Source organism: Salvelinus namaycush, chromosome 42 (genome assembly GCF_016432855.1).
Source record: "Salvelinus namaycush isolate Seneca chromosome 42, SaNama_1.0, whole genome shotgun sequence".
Classification (NCBI taxonomy): Eukaryota; Metazoa; Chordata; class Actinopteri; order Salmoniformes; family Salmonidae; genus Salvelinus; species Salvelinus namaycush.
In genome coordinates this window covers 8,572,627-8,591,030 of record NC_052348.1, presented here as the reverse complement: position 1 = coordinate 8,591,030, position 18,404 = coordinate 8,572,627, and the positions used below count along the sequence as shown (strand labels likewise).

Here is an 18,404-nt window from a genome sequence, read left to right as displayed (position 1 = left end):
CTTTGTGATGGCCACTCCAATACCTTGACTTTGTTGTCCTTAAGCCATTTTGCCACAACTTTGGAAGTATGCCTGGTGTCATTGTCCACTTGGAAGACCCATTTGTGACCAAGTCTTAACTTCATGACTGATGTCTTGAGATGTTGTTTCAATATATCCACATACTTTTCCTGCCTCATGATGCCATCTATTTTGTGAAGTACACCAGTCCCTCTTGCAGCAAAGCACCCGCACAACATGATGCTGCCACCCCCGTGCTTCACTGTTGGGATGGTGTTCTTCGGCTTGCAACCCTCCCCCTTTTTCATCCAAACAGAACGATGGTCATTATGGCCAAACAGTTCTATTTTTGTTTCATCAGACCAGAGGACATTTCTCCAAAAAGTATGATCTTTGTCCCCATGTGCAGTTGCAAACCGTAGTCTGACTTTTTTATGGCGGTGTCGGAGCAGTGGCTTCTTCCTTGCTGAGCGGCCTTACAGGTTATGTCGATATAGGACTCGTTTCACTGTGGATATAGATACTTTTGTACCCGTTTCCTCCAGCATCTTCACAAGGTCCTTTGCTGTTGTTCTGGGATTGATTTGCACTTTTCGCACCAAAGTACGTTCATCTCTAGGAGAGAAAGTGTCTCCTTCCTGAGCGGTATGACGGCTGCGTGGTCCTATGGTGTTTATACTTGCATACTATTGTTTGTACAGATGAACATGGTACCTTCAGGCGTTTGGAAATTGCTCCCAAGGATGAACCAGACTTGTGGAGGTCTACACATATTTTTCTGAGGTCTTGGCTGATTTCTTTTGATTTTCCCTTGATGTCAAGCAAAGAGGCACTGAGTTTGAAGGTAGGCCTTGAAATACATCCACAGGTACACCTCCAATTGACTCAAATGATGTCAATAGGCCTATCAGAAGCTTCTAAAGCCATGACATCATTTTCTGGAATTTTCCAAGCTGTTTAAAGGCACAGTCAACTTAGTGTATGTAAACTTCTGACCCACTGGAATTGTGATACAGTAAATTATAAGTGAAATAATCTGAAAACAATTTTTGGAAAAATGACTTGTGTCATGCACAAAGTAGATGTCCTAATCAACTTTCCAAAACTATAGTTTGTTAACAAGACATTTCTGGAGTGGTTGAAAAACGAGTTTTAATGACTCCAACATAAGTGTACGTAAACGTCCGACTTCAACTGTGTACATATATATATATATATATGTATATACATTTTTTTTTACTCAGACACCTGCGACCCATGTCAAACCTCCCTGTGACCCACCAGTTGAGAATTGCTAAGCTAAAGAATGGCTCCCAGATATCCCTGGTGTACATCTCAAGCCACACTGCTACAATTGTTCCACATTGTGGACACTCCTATGTCTGATAAGGCTACTCAGGAAGGAGAAGCTCTTGTAACATCGTTTGCACTTGAAGGGCCTCTCCTTGGTGTGAACGGTCTGGTGCCTCTTCACATAGTTCGACTCAGTAAAGCGCTTCCCACACGTGGGGCAGGCGTATGGCTTGTCAGCGTCTGTCCTAATACTCGGCCTCCCACGTTGTGACCCATTGACACCAGAGGAGGTAGAAGCAGGAGCCATCACCCTCAGGTGGTTAGTGTTTAAGCTCCCTCCTTGACCTCTAGCCATTGTTGGGGTGTTATTGGGATTGTGTGCTGTGTTATAGGCTAGATACCTCTTGTGGTGAACACCCATCCTGACCCGGTCTGTATTGGTGGGGTAACCATGAGGTAACTGAGGAAAGCTAGACCCAGGTCCAGGCTTTCTATGAACACAGTCACTAAGCATTAGACAAGATCCTGAAGGGGACGACAGACTTCCTGATAGACTACCACCAGGGGGGTCTCCCACCACTCTCTCTGAAGGCTGAAGCCCAGGGTGACCTGCTCTGTTCATCATGGATACTGTGGTGTTTGTATCATAGGAACAGGAGGGTCTATCTCTATCAGCCCCAGGACCTGCTCCATCCCTGCACTGAGACTGTGGAGAGAAGGTTCTGGGCTGCAGACTGGATCCCTGACTGGAGCCTCTGTCTCTCTGATGACCACCAGGACTGAGGTTGTTCAGTCCACCTGTCCACTGGTTGTGTTCTGTGTGGTAGTGGAGTCTCTGTCCCTCGTGGTTGGGTCCTGGTTCTGACTCGGGAAGGAAGAGCGAAAGCTTCTCATCCAGGGTCCTGATCTGGGGCCAGGGTTTATGACCAGCCACCTCAGAGGTCCAGTCTCTCCCGCCAGCAACACCGGATATCAGCAGGTCCTCATGGACTGCAGACTGTAATAACAAATTGAACAGAAAATTATAAAGGTTTATATAATAAACACTTTGCTGTACACACAGAAACATGATATTATAAATGTTAACACTGTGATTCAAGTACCTAACAATATGGAGCCATTGGAGTTTATTATTTATTTTTAATTTTTATATGTGTTGATTCAAGAATGAAGTACAGTATGTTTTGGTTCGACTGAGATATAGGAAACTCAGTCCATGCAATGACACAAAAATAACCAAGTCAGTCAGCACAGATTCAATTTTGTATTTCAACAAGATGGTCATACACTCACATACTGTAGGTCCGTCAACATGGGACAGTGATGTTTTCAATGAAAATCACAGAAGTTTGGTACAGAAGCAATCTTTCCCATTGAAAGCATTTCAGCCAAGCTTGAATTCAAGCAAAAACGACACAGATAGTTAAAAATATATATAACTTGATTATAGCTCCCGTCCAAATGTTGTGAATTATATATATATTATATATATTCATGTCATAGTCAATAGTCAACTCCACCACACTCAAGTAACTTCAAACAGTGAATGCTAGCGATGGCTAACTATGCTAACTATTCTACCAGTCTGTTTAAATTAGTGTTAGCATGCTAATAGCACACCCTGCACCCTGAAATGTATATTATTAGGGGTATGGAGTAGGTTGATAACGATATCAACAAAGTATGGGACATTTCAAATAAAAATTCCCAGCTAATGAGAAAACAGTCATAGTATTTAAAGTACGAGAATGAACAAGATTTAACAAGGCAACCTTGGTTCTAATTTGAATGGGCCCCAATGGCAGATTTTGAGCGATTTTTACACCCGTCCCCAAGGGGTGGGGCATGGACACTGTGAAATGTCATTCCGTGAGGGACTACAAAATGAAGTACAGTACTTTTATTGCACAAAACGATAATAACTTTTCTCACTATGTTAACGCTTTACCTTTCCGGTAAATCTGCTACCCTCGCTGCTATGCCCCCCCCCCCACACGGAAACTGTTGAGTGTAAAAAACCCTGCAGCGTTCTTGACACAAACCGGTGTAACTGGCACCTACTACCATACCCAATTTAAAGTCACTTAAATCTTTTGTCTTGCCCATTCAACCTCTGAATGGCACACATACACAATCCATGTCTCAATTGTCTCAAGGCTTAAAAATCCTTATTTAACCTGTCTCATTCCCTTCAACTATACTGATTGAAGTGGATTTAACAAGTGACATCAATAAGGAATCATAGATTTCACCTGGTCAGTCTGTCATGGAAAGAGCAGGTGTACATAATGTTTTGTTGTAGTTGTCACTTTTCATCTGTGAAGCATTTTTACAAACACCGTCACCATAGCATCTCCTCTGCCTCATCATACTCATTATTTCCTCAGTTCACCTCATCCAGTTCCCTCCTACATCCAAAACCAACAGAATGAACTATAAACAAACAAACTAGTACTACATTACATGTCACTATACTCTATACAAAGGCATTGTACACTTTCTGCTGATGTATCCTGAGTTTGATCCTCTCTGAGAACCTCTTCCAGCAGTGAGTACAAGCAAACAGCCATTATCCGTGTGGACCTTCAGGTGCATCTTCAGGCTGGACGAGAGGTAGAACAGGCCCAGCACAGGTGGCAGCCGAATAGTTTCTCCCCCATGTGCATCCTCTGGTGGATCTCCACCTGTTAAGGGAAACTTAAGGCTTTCCCACAAAACGAACACTGCCACCATTCTTATTCCCACTGTATCTGCTGATAGCGTTACAACTACTGTCCTTTGTAGCCATTTAATGTTGAGGCACTGGCATTGTGTGAGGTCTGGTTTAACATTAATGTCTCTCTTGTCGCAGGGTTCATGTTCCAGTTGATAGATCCGATAGAAGGCTTGCCTGGCTTCCCAGACTCCTTACTCCAGCCAAACACTTCCACGCCCACTGACACAATTTTCTTCTCCGCAATGAGTACCTCCCCGACCCTTCACCGAATGCTAACACATTCGGGGCCATCTGATTTGTCCAGAAACCGATGGGTTGGGCCAGAGCCAGAACACACGTGGGTAAAGCGGAGGTTTGAAAATTCTTCATTGGCTTTGATACTCTAAACACTAAACTTCAACTAAATATTGTAATGAATAATGTGGAAAGTTGAGGTGAATAAACTGCTTGGAGTAACCCTGGATTGTAAACTGTCATGGTCAAAACATGTTGATGCAACAGTAGCTAAGATGGGGAGAAGTCTGTCCATAATAAAGCGCTGCTCTGCCTTCTTAACAACACTATCATCAAGGCAGGTCCTACAGGCCATAGTTTTGTCACACCTGGACTACTTTCCAGGTGCCACAAATAGGAAAATTACAATAGGCTAAGAACAGGGCAGCACGGCTGGCCCTTAAATGTACAAGGAGAGCTAACATTAATAATATGCATGTCAATCTCTCATGGCTCAAAGTAGAGGAGAGATTGACTTCATCTCTACTTGTTTTGTAAGAAGTGTTGAAATGATGAATGCACCGAGCTGTCTGTTTAAACTACTAGCAAACAGGTCGGACACCCATGCATACCACACAAGACATGCTACCAGAGACCTCTTCACAGTTCCAAAGTCCAGAACAGACTATGTGAGGCGCACAGTACTACATAGAGCCATGGCTACATGGAACTCTATTCCACATCAGGTAACGGATGCAAGCAGTAGAATCAGATTTAAAAAACAGATAAATACACCTTATGGAACAGTGAGGACTGTGAAGAGACACAGGCACAAACACAAGCATACACATGCTAAAAGACACTCTCTACACACACGTATACATGGATTTTGTGTATTAGAAATCTGGTAGTGGAGTAGTGGCCCGAGGGCACATAATTAATGTGTTGTGAAAAGTGCTATGAAATGTAATGTCATGAAATATTTTTATTTGTATATACAGTAGCTACCTTAAAGGAAAGGTTCACCCATTTTGAATGTTATACTGTTTTTGTGCATCTCTGAGTGATGTTCTCGCGATTCCCTGGGCCATGTCATGTTTTCATGTATATCTGAGTTATTGTCATTCAAGCAGGCAGAAATCTGTCCGGTATGACGTAGAGCTGTGATAAAGTCTCTCTCACCACACTGGAAGTTAATAGGAATACGACTTTAAGATCGCGAACACGTCTATCATACATGTCAGATTTCAATTCTGTCTGATGTCATAACTCGGGTGGATGTCTTCTCTCGAATGAGCCATTGAACATATTTTAGCGATATTCTTACCTCGAGAAATTTGTAATTTAACGGAGGGCCTAGCACATTTTTCCTATTTGTCTGCCTCTTTAGTCCAGGGTGCATTGCATGGTGCCGTTGACAGAGATGTTACAGAAAGGAGATCGGAATCCAATGAATGAAGCAACGTATAACGCCTCACCCATCAGACTGTCGACCAATCGCATTTATGTCGTCATACTGCGTCACAAGGTTGCTAAGCTAATCGTCACGCAATCCCTTCTCAAAGTCAGTGTATATGTCAAGAAACATGCCTATTTTTCTCTAAAGTACATAATGTCACAATTCCAAAGCTATACGATATTACAGATAGCAAGTTAGTTATCTCAGAAAATATTTGTAATGTTGTACTTCTTGTTGACAAAATTTGTGCTAATGTTGGGTTTTTGAATTGCCCAGAATGCACCGTGCGGCCCAATGACATAGCATGGGCAATGTTTCCCATCTCCTCAAAAGTATATCTGCCGTTGCGAATGTTAGACTCCACTCTGTGAGGCACAATCTGCAGGTTGAATGTGGTGATATTGATACTGCAGTTTGTTTAGGCGATTTTACAGCTAACTAGCTACGTTACATGCTGATATTATATTTGTTATTCCTCTTTTCTAGCTTGCTAGCTAGCCAGCCAGCCAATATAAAGAGCATTGCATTGTGTAGCCGGCAACAGATTTCCACAACGATTTCCTTCAAAAATACAAATACAAAATACTTTGATTGGCTAGAGACGATACAATCGCTGATGACTTTGTTTTGGACAATGCGCCTCGTCACCACAAACGACTTCAATGATGGGAGTCTCAGACTAAAGTATGTAGCGAATGACAAAGAAGCAAAATCATTTGGTGTGAGTCATCAGGCTAATAGAAGGCAGGCTAAAGGCAGCACCTGTTAGGGGGTTAAACCTGATGTGCCATCAGTCTCTGTGAATCACAACTATAGGAGCATCACTAGCCGAGTCTGTGTCTGTTCTTTCCAATCGCATACGGACACCTCCCCGTCCCTGGAGACCAAATCTACACCTCGCCCTGGTCTCAGCCAGTCTGTTGTCATGGAGATGTTGTTTTGTGTTTGACTGTCTGCTTCTGGTTGTGGTTAACAGTGTTGTTCCCCAGCCCAGAGTTGAGGACAATTTCCCTTCCACTGACCTCCGCTATGTCGCCTCTGGTCCTGGCCTGCACGGTGATGCCGTCCCCAGGGACCTTGGCTGCAACAGTCTGGGAATCTAAGATGGCCGCCCAGTCTCTTCTGTTAGCCTCCAGCCAACCACCTGCAGGAAGAGGTTACAAAATAAACTTTACAAACATGGCAGAGAACTCTACATATGGAGTTTGAGTCCATTACCCGGTCAAGTTCAAACATTATGTTTGTTTTAGTATATAAACATAAGTTGTATTTATTTCATTTTATGCAGGTGAATATCTTCCTATTGATGCATATATATACACATTGTGTATATATATGTTCTCTATATGTATTTCTCCCTTACCTTGATCCCACATCTTTAGTCCACTCTCTGGTCTGTCCTCTATTGTCTCCACTTTGAGCAGCTGCAGATCAGGCTTCCCATCCTCCATGTCTACTGACTGTAAGAGATACAGAGTGAGAGGATGTTGGATCAAGAAATCTGATATGAGCACACTGCTATGGAGCATCTTCTGATTGGGCAATGAGGGATTACCATGAGTACTATGCAAACATTGTCATTGATTTGATTACTTGACACTCTTTAAAAGGATAGATCGGGATTTTGGCAACTAGCTTTGCTAACTAGCTTAGCGCAAAGAATGGAAGTCTGCGGTTACACCTAATCCAGTTTTTGTGCTAAAATAGTTAGCACTGGCGCGTGAAATTACCTCTAACTTCCTGTATACTGGATGCAGAGATGTAAAAATGGTATCCACAAGTTCATCTGACTTATCCCTTTAATGGTTTGATAATTCAAAGGCATGGTCCCAGACTTAAGACAGCTTAATCAAGACCTGGGCCCGTATCTACAAAGTGTCTTGGAGTAGGAGTGCTGATATAGGATCTGTCCATACAATCTTATTTATTATGAACTAAGGTCAGCACTCCTACTCTCAAATACTCTGAGTAAAAGTGCTGATTGAGGATCAGGTCTTTTTCATTATGATCTAAAAAGGCAAAACAGATCCTAGATCAGCACCTCTACTGTAAGAGGCTTTGTGGATACAGGCCCTGACCTAATACCAGTCAGACAGTAGTTCATAGTGGGCTCACCTCAGTGAGACTGTGTGTGGTCCTGTGCTGCTCAGCTGGTTCCTCTGTGGGTTCAGGAGGAGGTGTAGTCTGGTTGTCCTCCATGACCATGGTCTCCTCAGGGTTACCCAGACCCTCCTCAAACCCCTCCTCCTTCACCAGCAGTACCTCTGGACCCTCCTCTTCCTGGAAAAGAGAGGTGTTACAGATTACACAGACATACACTCCCTCAGGTAGGTATACACACAGATAATAAACACACTTTCAACATGGAGTGTTTACCCATCCCCACTAGGTTTGAGTCCTATACTGTAGTTACAGAATGACTTCATTGTTGTTAAACCCATCATGGTGGAAATAAATAGGTTGTTGTGGGTAAATAAGTCAGCTATGATAAGTCAAAAGTCATCATCAGACAAACCTGACAAAACTATTTTGACGTGTACAGTATGTGTTTGTTAGTGTGTGGGTATGTATAGGTATATTTAGTAAGTGTATATTTGTTATAAAGCGCTGTTGTGTGTATGCAGTATAGGGTGAGCTCAGATCTAATGTACAGTTAATTCAGAAAGTATTCAGACCGCTTGACTTTTTCTACATTTTGTTACATTACAGATTTATTCTAAAATGTTTTAATCTACAATCTTCAATCTACACACAATACCCCATAATGACAAAGCAAAAACATGTTTTTAGACATTTTTGCAAATGTATTAAACATTTAAAAAAATATCACATTTACATTAGTATTCAGACCCTTTACTCAATACTTTGTTGAAGCATTTTTGCCAGCCTCGAGTCTTCTTGGGTATGACGCTGCAAGCTTGGCACACCTGTATTTGGGGAGTTTCTCTCATTCTTCTCTGCAGATCCTCTCAAGCTCTGTCAGTTTGGATGGGGAGCATCGCTGAAAAGCTATTTTCAGGTCTTTCCAGAGATGTTCGATCGGGTTCAAGTCCAGGCTCTAGCTGGGCCACTCAAGGACATTCAGAGACTTGTCCCAAAGCCACTCCTGTGTTGTGCTTAGGGTCGTTGTCCGGTTGGAAGGTGAACCTTCGCCCCCAGTCTAAGGTCCTGAGCGGTCTGGAGCAGGTTTTCATCAAGGATCTCTTTACTTTGCTTTTGTTCATCTTTCCCTCGATCCTGATAAGTCTCCCAGTCCCTGCCTCTGATAAACATCCCCACAGCATGATGCTGCCACCACCATGCTTCACCGTAGGGATGGTGCCAGGTTTCCGCAAAACTTGATGCTTGGCATTCAGGCCAAAGAGTTCCATCTTGGTTTCAACAGACCAAAGAATCTTGTTTCTCATGGTCTGAGACTCCTTTAGGTGCATTTTGGCAAACTACAAGCAGGCTGTCATGTACATTTTACTGAGGAGTGGCTTCCATCTGGCCACTCTACTATAAAATGCATGATTGGTGGAGTGCTGCAGAGATGTATGTCCTTCTGGAAGGTTCTCCCATCTCCACAGACAAACTCTGGAGCTCTGTCAGAGTGACCATCAGGTTCTTGGTCACCTCCCTGACCAAGGCCCTTCTCCCCCGATTGCTCAGCTTGGCCAGGCGGCCAGCTCTAGGAAGAGTCTTGGTGGTTCCAAACTTCTTCCATTTAGGAATGATGAAGGCCACTGTGTTCTTGGGGACCTTCAATCCTGCAGACATTTTTTGGTACCCTTCCCCAGATCTGTGCCTCGACACAATCCTGTCTCTGAGCTTTACGGACAATTCCTTCTACCTCATGGCTTGGTTTATGCTCTGACATGAACTGTCACCTGTGAGACCTTATATAGAAAGGTGTGTGCCTTTCCAAATCATGTTGAATCAATTGAATTTACCACAGGTGGACTCCAATCAAGTTGTTGAAACCTCTCAAGGATGAGGAAACAGTGGAAACAGGATGCACCTGAGCTCAATTTCGGGTCTCATAGCAAAGGGTCTGAATACTTATGTAAATGAGGTATTTTTATTTTTTCTAAAAACCTGTTTCCACTTTGTCCTTATGGGGTAGATGAAGGGAAAAAAATTATTTAAAACATTTTAGAATAAGGCTGTAAAGTAACAATGTGGAAAAGTCAAGGGGTCTGAATACTTTCCGAATGCACTGTATATTAAAGGGAATTTCAATGAAAGTCTTAGAATAAAAAGTCCCATTTTGTGTTTATTAAACAAACGAGTTTTAAATACACCATATGAAAACCACACATACAATGTCTCAACTAAAAAGCAGCATGAACTTGATAAACTGCATACATTTTCTCTTTAAAAAGAGTCTTTGGGAAATAATTAAGTAGTTGAATGGAAGTAATGAAATAGGCATTTGTGAACAACATATAGCCTACACAGTACAAACACAATAAGTAACAGACTTATTAAGCTTATATATCACACAATGTCTGGATGAAAAATTTTACCCGGGAATATTCAACACTGAAATCTGTTACTCTCGTTATTACAAATGCATCTGTGGGTCTTTTCTGCAGAAAACAAAGAAAATTCAATTTTCCTTTAAATACAGCGTTTGATCTAAAGGTCATAAGCTATGTTATAGAGTAGAATGGTTTTTCTGCTGGTGTATTCTAAGGTAGCTCCTTTCTGAGAACCTCTACCTGCAGTGCGTTCAGGCGAACGGCCTCTCTCCCGTGTGGATCTTCAAGTGCATCTTCAAATGGTGGTGGCGAGAGAACCTCTTCTCACACTGGGGGCAGCTGTAAGGTTTCTCCCCTGTGTGGACCCTCTGGTGCCTCTTCAGGTCACCAGCCTGGGTGAAGCGCATGTGACACTGGGTACAGCTGTAGGGTTTCTCCCCTGTGTGGACCCTCTGGTGGATCTCAACCTTCTGGGAGCAGCTGAAGCCTTTGTTACAGAACATGCAGAGGAACCGTTTTTCTTTACTACCGCCTGATATTGCTCCCCTTCCCTGGGCCTGGGCTCTAGCCCTGTCATTTGAGTTCAATACCTGATCGAAAAGGATGCGGCCGTCTGAATCGGGAGGTGCCATTGACGCAGACACTGAGTTGCGATCCCTGAATGCGTGTAAAGGGGAGTGGGTTGCAACATTTAGATTTGTCTCTAAGCTTTCCCTGTAGTCTAAGAAGTCATTGGTGTTGCCCTGTGAGTGTCCTTCAAAAAAGTGAGTTTCGTCTGCATTCCATGTCAGAGATGTGTCGCCCTCCACTTTCACAGTCACCTCATCTACGACTATAACCTCCCCTTTCTTATCTAGGCACCCTTCAGAGTATACACTACTACTATACCGGTTCCAGTCCCCTCTAGACAGATCAATCTGTCTCTCTAAACCCAAGGATATGTTGCCAGGGACCACTTCTGTAGTGTAAGAATAAGACGGATCATCACCACCAGTGTCTAATGTTTCACCATCCCCACGGGAATGAACAGGCCTCTGGCTCTGGCTAAATACCGGTAAATACTCTGAGCTGGGAGCAGGAGGACAGTCCAGTGGTCCCAGCCCCAGTCTCTCTGGATCTGATAATTGGTCAGATCCTGTGTGTAAGAGCCTTTGTGTTACAATTAAAGTCTTGGTGTCTGTCTCTGACTTGAGGACGGTGTCCGGCCTTCCACTGACCTCCGTGATGCTGCGTCGGTTTCTTGGCTCGTGAGCAGCGGCAGCGGTGGTGGGGTCCTCTGTGGCTTCATAGGGCACTCCAGCTGCTCCAGTCTGGATGTCTCTGCTGTGCCGTGGGTTCTCCTCTCCTTCAGATCTCTCCTGCTCGACCTCAGAACCTGCAGCCTCTGCATCTGCAGACTGACACAAAAAGAGAGGAGGTTATTACCGGTAAATGAGTGGAATTGGATAACAATGTCGTAGGGAAGTCTCCCCTATGGCAGATAAATTAGGATGTACATGTAAGCAAGTGAATAGCGGAGGGGAGCCTTTCTGAAACTGGTCACATTTGATGTACTGTCATTTTAATTACACATACCTCTATTATGATAATGTGCTGGGTTGAGGTTCCACTCCCTTCATCTACAGCTACGGGTTGGTCATTTCTCCATGTATTGTGGCCCACTGGCTTCACAAAGTTCCTGTGGCCTCCAGTGAGATGTCCTTCGCCTGAGAGAGTGATTGGGTATAAAGAGGTCGTTAGCTTGGGTGCTCAACGCTATATTGACTGTTGTACACTATTGACAGTTTTGACACAGTCTAGAATTGGCAAGGATGTAAAGCAACACTTCTCATAACTTCTTGCAAGATAACTAAGTAATTTGTGAAATTATTGCATACTATCCAAACACATGTGGGAAGGGAACGTGGCAAAATGTACCTCTTGCCATTCCTCTGTATCGGTCGAGGACCTTTACACTACTGGTGAGGGCGCGCTCTCGCATTGTCTTCTCTGCGCGCTCCCGTGCCACCTTCAGTTCAAGTAGCTGTAGTTTCCTCCGTATTACCCTGTTTTCTTTCTGGCTTTGAGTTATTTCCAAACGAAACACTGCATAGTCGTCGTCTACGAGTTTACAGATCTCTGACACGGCTGCATTCGCTAGCACCTCCATGATGGAGGCTATTTGAGTGTGAAAAACCATACAGTTAGCCATTATTAGCAGCTAGCTAGCGTCAGCTAGATAACGTCTATCAACTAAGCCCTGTCTCCAACGAGAATTAAAGACTACTTGGGGTAAGTATCTGATGCTTAGGAGTTCAATTAGTCATATTTGTAGTTCCATTATGTTAATAAATGTCTAAATAACAACAATAAAAACACTAACGTGAAAGTTGTTCTCGGTCACTGTTTACTTCCTTTTTAGAGTGAAGAGAAAGGATTTCATTGGTTGGCGTCATGGCGCGTGATTAAATGAAAAAAGGAGTGCTCTGAGTCGCTCTTTGAAATATGCTATTGCTAGCTGCAACTTAATAAAAAAAATACAAATTAATAAAAAAAAATCACAGCCATATTGTATCCACCACTGAAATATACATAAATACAAATTAACAACAAATCACGACGTTTCATGATCAGTATCCGTTACACTCAGAACAGACTTGTTTAGAAAGAACCAGCAGTTAGCTATAGTATCTATATATATATAGTACCAGTCAAAAGTTTGGACACACGTACTCATTCCAGCTTTTTCTTTATTTTTACTAGTTCTACATTGTAGAATAATAGTGAACACATCAACACTATGAAATAACACAAATGAAATCATTTAGTAACCAAAAAGTGTTGAACAAATCAAAATAGATTTGAGATTTGAGATTCTTCAAAGTTACCACGCTTTGCCTTGATGACAGCTTTGCACACTCTTGGCATTCTCTCAACCAGCTTCATGAGGAATGCTTTTCCAACAGTCCTGGACTCTGCGGTCCAACTCATCCCAAACCATCTCAATTGGTTTGAGGTCGGGTGATGTGGAGGCCAGGTCATCTGATGCAGCACTCCATCACTCTCCTTCTTGGTAAAATAGCCCTTACACAGCCTGGAGGTGTGTTTTGGGTCATTGTCCTGTTGAAAAGCAAATGATAGTGGGACTAAGCACAAACCAGATGGGATGGCATATCTCTGCAGAACGCTGTGGTAGCCATGCTGGTTTAGTGTGCCTCGAATTCTAAATAAATCAGACAGTGTCACCAGCAAAGCCCCCCCACACCATCACACCACCTCCTCCATGCTGCACGGTGGGAACTACACATGCGGAGATAACTCTGAGTCTTTCTTTCCTGTGGCGGTCCTCATGAGAGCCAGTTTCATCATAGAGCCTGATGTTTTTTGTTGTTGACTGCATTAGATTTTTAATTTGTTTAAGTTCTTGAAATTGACTGACCTTCATGTCTTAAAATAATGATGTGTTGTTTTTCTTTGCTTATTTGATCTGTTCTCGACATAATATGGACTTGGTCTTTTACCAAATAGGGCTATCTTCTGTATACCACCCCTACCTTGTCACAACACAACTGATTGGCTCAAACGCATTAAGAAGGAAATAAATTCCACAAATGAGCTTTTTACAAGCCACACCTGTTAATTGAAATGCATTTCAGGTGAAGCTGGTTGAGAGAATGCCAAGAGTATGCAAAGCTGTCATCAAGGCAAAGGGTGGCTACTTTGAATAATCTCAAATATAAAATATATTTTGATTTGTTTAACACTTTTTGGGTTACTACATGATTCCATATGTGTTATTTCATAGTTTTGATGTCTTCACTATTATTCTACAATGGTAGAAAATGGCAAAATATTAAGAAAAACCCTTGAATGAGTAGGTGTCCAAACTTTTGACTGGTACTAAACTTAGAAAAAAAAGAAACGTCCTCTCACTGTCAACTGTGTTTATTTTCAGCAAACATAACATGTGTACATATTTTTATGAACATAACAAGATTCAACAACTGAGACATAAACTGAACAAGTTCCACAGACATGTGACTAACAGAAATTGAATAATGTGTCCCTGAACAAAGGGGGGGGGGCAAAATAGAAAGTAACAGTCAGTATCTGGTGTGGCCACCAGCTGCATTAAGTACTGCAGTGCATCTCCTCTTCATGGACTGCACCAGATTTGCCAGTTCTTGCTGTGATATGTTACCCCACTCTTCCACCAAGGCACCTGCAAGTTCCCAGACATTTCTGGGGGGAATGGCCCTAGCCCTCACGCTCAGATCAAACAGGTCCCAGACGTGCTCAATGGGATTGAGATCCGGGCTCTCCGCTGGCCATGGCAGAACACTGACATTCCTGTCTTGCAGGAAATCACGCACAGAACAAGCAGTATGGCTGGTGGCATTGTCATGCTGGAGGGTCATGTCAGGATGAGCCTGCAGGAACCGTACCACATGAGGGAGGAGGATGTCTTCCCTGTAACGCACATCGTTGAGATTGCCTGCAATGACAACAAGCTCAGTCCGATGATGCTGTGACACACTGCCCCAGACCATGACGGACCCTCCACCTCCAAATTGATCCCGCTCCAGAGTACTGGCCTCGGTGTAACACTCATTCCTTCGACGATAAACGCGAATCCGACCATCACCCCTGGTGAGACAAAACCGTGACTCGTCAGTGAAGAGCACTTTTTGCCAGTCCTGTCTGGTCCAGCGACGGTGGGTTTGTGCCCATATGCGACATTGTTGCCAGTGATGTCTGGTGAGGACCTGCCTTACAACAGACCTACAAGTCATCAGTCCAGCCTCTCTCAGCCTATAGCGGACAGTCTGAGCACTGATTAAGGGATTGTGCGTTCCTGGTGTTAGTCGGCAATTGTTGTTGCCATCCTGTACCTGTCTCGTAGGTGTGATGTTCGGATGTACCAATCCTGTGCAGGTGTTGTTACATGTGGTCTGCCACTGCGACGACGATCAGCTGTCCGTCCTGTCTCCCTGTAGCGCTGTCTTAGGCGTCTCACAGTACGGACATGGCAATTTATTCCCCTGGCCACATCTGCAGTCCTCATGCCTCCTTGTAGCATGCCTAAGGCACGTTCACGCAGATGAACAGGGACCCTGGGCATCTTTCTTTTGGTGTTTTTCAGAGTCAGTAGAAAGGCCTCTTTAGTGTCCTATGTTTTCATAACTGTGACCTTAATTGCCTACCGTCTGTAAGCTGTTAGTGTGTTAACGACCATTCCACAGGTGCATGTTCATTAATTGTTTATGGTTCATTGAACAAGCATGGGAAACAGTGTTTAAACCCTTTACAATGAAGATTTGTGAAGTTATTTGGATTTTTACGAATTATCTTTAAAAGAAAGGGTCCTGAAAAAGATGTTTATTTTTTTGCTGAGTTTATATATATATATATATATATACATATATACAGTGGGGAGAACAAGTATTTGAGACACTGCCGATTTTGCAGGTTTTCCTACTTACAAAGTATGTAGAGGTCTGTAATTTTTATCATAGGTACACTTCAACTGTGAGAGACGGAATCTAAAACAAAAATCCAGAAAATCACATTGTATGATTTTAAGTAATTCATTTGCATTTTATTGCATGACATAAATATTTGATCACCTACCAACCAGTAAGAATTCCGGCTCTCACAGACCTGTTAGTTTTTCTTTAAGAAGCCCTCCTGTTGTCCACTCATTACCTGTAGTAACTGCACCTGTTTGAACTCGTTACCTGTATAAAAGACACCTGTCCACACACTCAATCAAACAGACTCCAACCTCTCCACAATGGCCAAGACCAGAGAGCTGTGTAAGGACATCGGGGATAAAATTGTAGACCTGCACAAGGCTGGGATGGGCTACAGGACAATAGGCAAGCAGCTTGGTGAGAAGGCAACAACTGTTGGCGAAATTATTAGAAAATGGAAGAAGTTCAAGATGACGGTCAATCACCCTCGGTCTGGGGCTCCATGCAAGATCAACATCAATGATCATGAGGAAGGTGAGGGATCAGCCCTGAACTACACGGCAGGACCTGGTCAATGACCTGAAGAGAGCTGGGACCACAGTCTCAAAGAAAACCATTAGTAACACACTACGCCATCATGGATTAAAATCCTGCAGTGCACGCAAGGTCCCCCTGCTCAAGCCAGCGCATGTCCAGGCCCGTCTGAAATTTGCCAATGACCATCTGGATGATCCAGAGGAGGAATGGGAGAAGGTCATGTGGTCTGATGAGAAAAAAATAGAGCTTTTTGGTCTAAACTCCACTCGCCGTGTTTGGAGGAAGAAGAAGGATGAGTACAACCCCAAGAACACCATCCCAACCGTGAAGCATGGAGGTGGAAACATCATTCTTTGGGGATGCTTTTCTGCAAAGGGGACAGGACGACTGCACCGTATTGAGGGGAGGATGGATGGGGCCATGTATCGCGAGATCTTGGCCAACAACCTCCTTCCCTAAGTAAGAGCATTGAAGATGGGTCGTGGCTGGGTCTTCCAGCATGACAACGACCCGAAACACACAGCCAGGGCAACTAAGGAGTGGCTCCGTAAGAAGCATCTCAAGGTCCTGGAGTGGCCTAGCCAGTCTCCAGACCTGAACCGAATAGAAAATCTTTGGAGGGAGCTGAAAGTCCGTATTGCCCAGCGACAGCCCCGGAACCTGAAGGATCTGGAGAAGGTCTGTATGGAGGAGTGGGCCAAAATCCCTGCTGCAGTGTGTGCAAACCTGGTCAAGAACTACAGGAAATGTATGATCTCTGTAATTGCAAACAAAGGTCTCTGTACCAAATTTTAAGTTCTGCTTTTCTGATGTATCAAATACTTATGTCATGCAATAAAATGCAAATTAATTACTTAAAAATCATACAATGTGATTTTCTGGATTTTTGTTTTATATGCCATCTCTCACATTTGAAGTGTACCTATGATAAAAATTACAGACCTCTACATGCTTTGTAAGTAGGAAAACCTGCAAAATCGGCAGTGTATCAAATACTTGTTCTCCCCACTGTATATATATATATATATATATATATATATATAATCACATCTGATTCTCTGGTAAGATTCAAAGGTCACTGCATCTCATCCAGAATCATCTCTACAGGATCACAATAAGGCTCTGTCATCTCGCCTGTGTTATTCACCCTGAACACCGATGACTGTAGGAGCTCAGGCCCAGAGATGATGTTCATTAAGTACTCGGATGACCATAATTATGGACACAGCAGGCAACTCAGACAGACAGGCATCTCCAGGCTGAAATTGACAGGTTTTCACTGTGGTGTAGCCAGAACTACCTGGGCTGGACCTCAATGCAACCAAAACCGAAGACCTGGTCATTGACTAGAGAAGAGACCAACCTACTTTCCCAGCGCTGGAGATTAATGTACAGATCATTGCGCGAGTGGAGTACAACAAATATCTAAGAAATATAATTGACAACAAGATCTTTCAAAAGAAACACTGGACGGATCACTCAAAATGTCAACAACGCCTGTTCTTTCTAAGGAAATTGAGGAAGTTGAATGTACACCAATCAATTCTCCAAGCATTTTAAGAATGCTTTATAGAATCCATTTTAGCCTTTAATATTGTGGGGTATTTTGGTGCTATATCGAACACGTCAGAAGCCATTGACCCACAGGGTAATAGGAATCAGTGGGAAGGTCATCAGAGAAAGTCAGGAAACCCTTAGTGACATTTACAAAAAACGAGTGAGGAGGAAGAGGGAACAAATAGCCTTTGACATAACACACTCACTAAATGACCATTATAAATTGGGTGGTTCGAGCCCTGAATGCTGATTGGTTGAAAGTCATGATATATCAGGCCGTATACCGTGGGTATGACAAAACATTACTTCTTACTGTTCTAATTACGTTGGTAAGCAGCTTATAATAGCAATAAGACACCTCAGGGGTTTGTGGTATATGGCCAATATACCACGGCTAAGGGCTGTATCAAGGCAGTCTGCGTTGCGTCGTGCCTAAGAACAGCCCTAAGCCGTGATATATTGGCCATGTACCACACCCCCTCTGGCCTTATTGCTTAAGTATAGCCCCCTACCCTCCGGGCGCAGTTATAGAGAGCTAAGAGAGCATCTTCTAGTTTTGTGCCAACATCCATCAAACTCTTGAAGTTATTATTAGTATATATATGTGTATGTTCCCTGTGACTGCATAGAATGATTAAAATCCTTTATACTGTATCCAACATGTTTTTGTGTTCTATGTTGTTATGTGTCTTGTATGTACAATTCGTCACCAC

General features: G+C 43.1%; 1 protein-coding gene across 1 annotated transcript; it reads right to left on the bottom strand.

Annotated features, from left to right (window-relative positions):
• Positions 1-1,166: 1,166 nt before the first annotated feature.
• Positions 1,167-12,248, bottom strand: LOC120034827 (zinc finger protein 205-like). Its single transcript, XM_038981471.1, has 7 exons — positions 12,062-12,248; positions 11,720-11,850; positions 11,362-11,541; positions 7,797-7,961; positions 7,045-7,141; positions 6,704-6,825; positions 1,167-2,290 (listed from the first exon to the last, which is right to left on the bottom strand). Exons 1-7 carry the CDS (start codon positions 12,123-12,125, stop codon positions 1,349-1,351), a joined length of 1,701 nt encoding a protein of 566 aa, XP_038837399.1. The 5' UTR covers positions 12,126-12,248; the 3' UTR covers positions 1,167-1,348.
• Between the last annotated feature and the right edge of the window lie 6,156 nt (positions 12,249-18,404).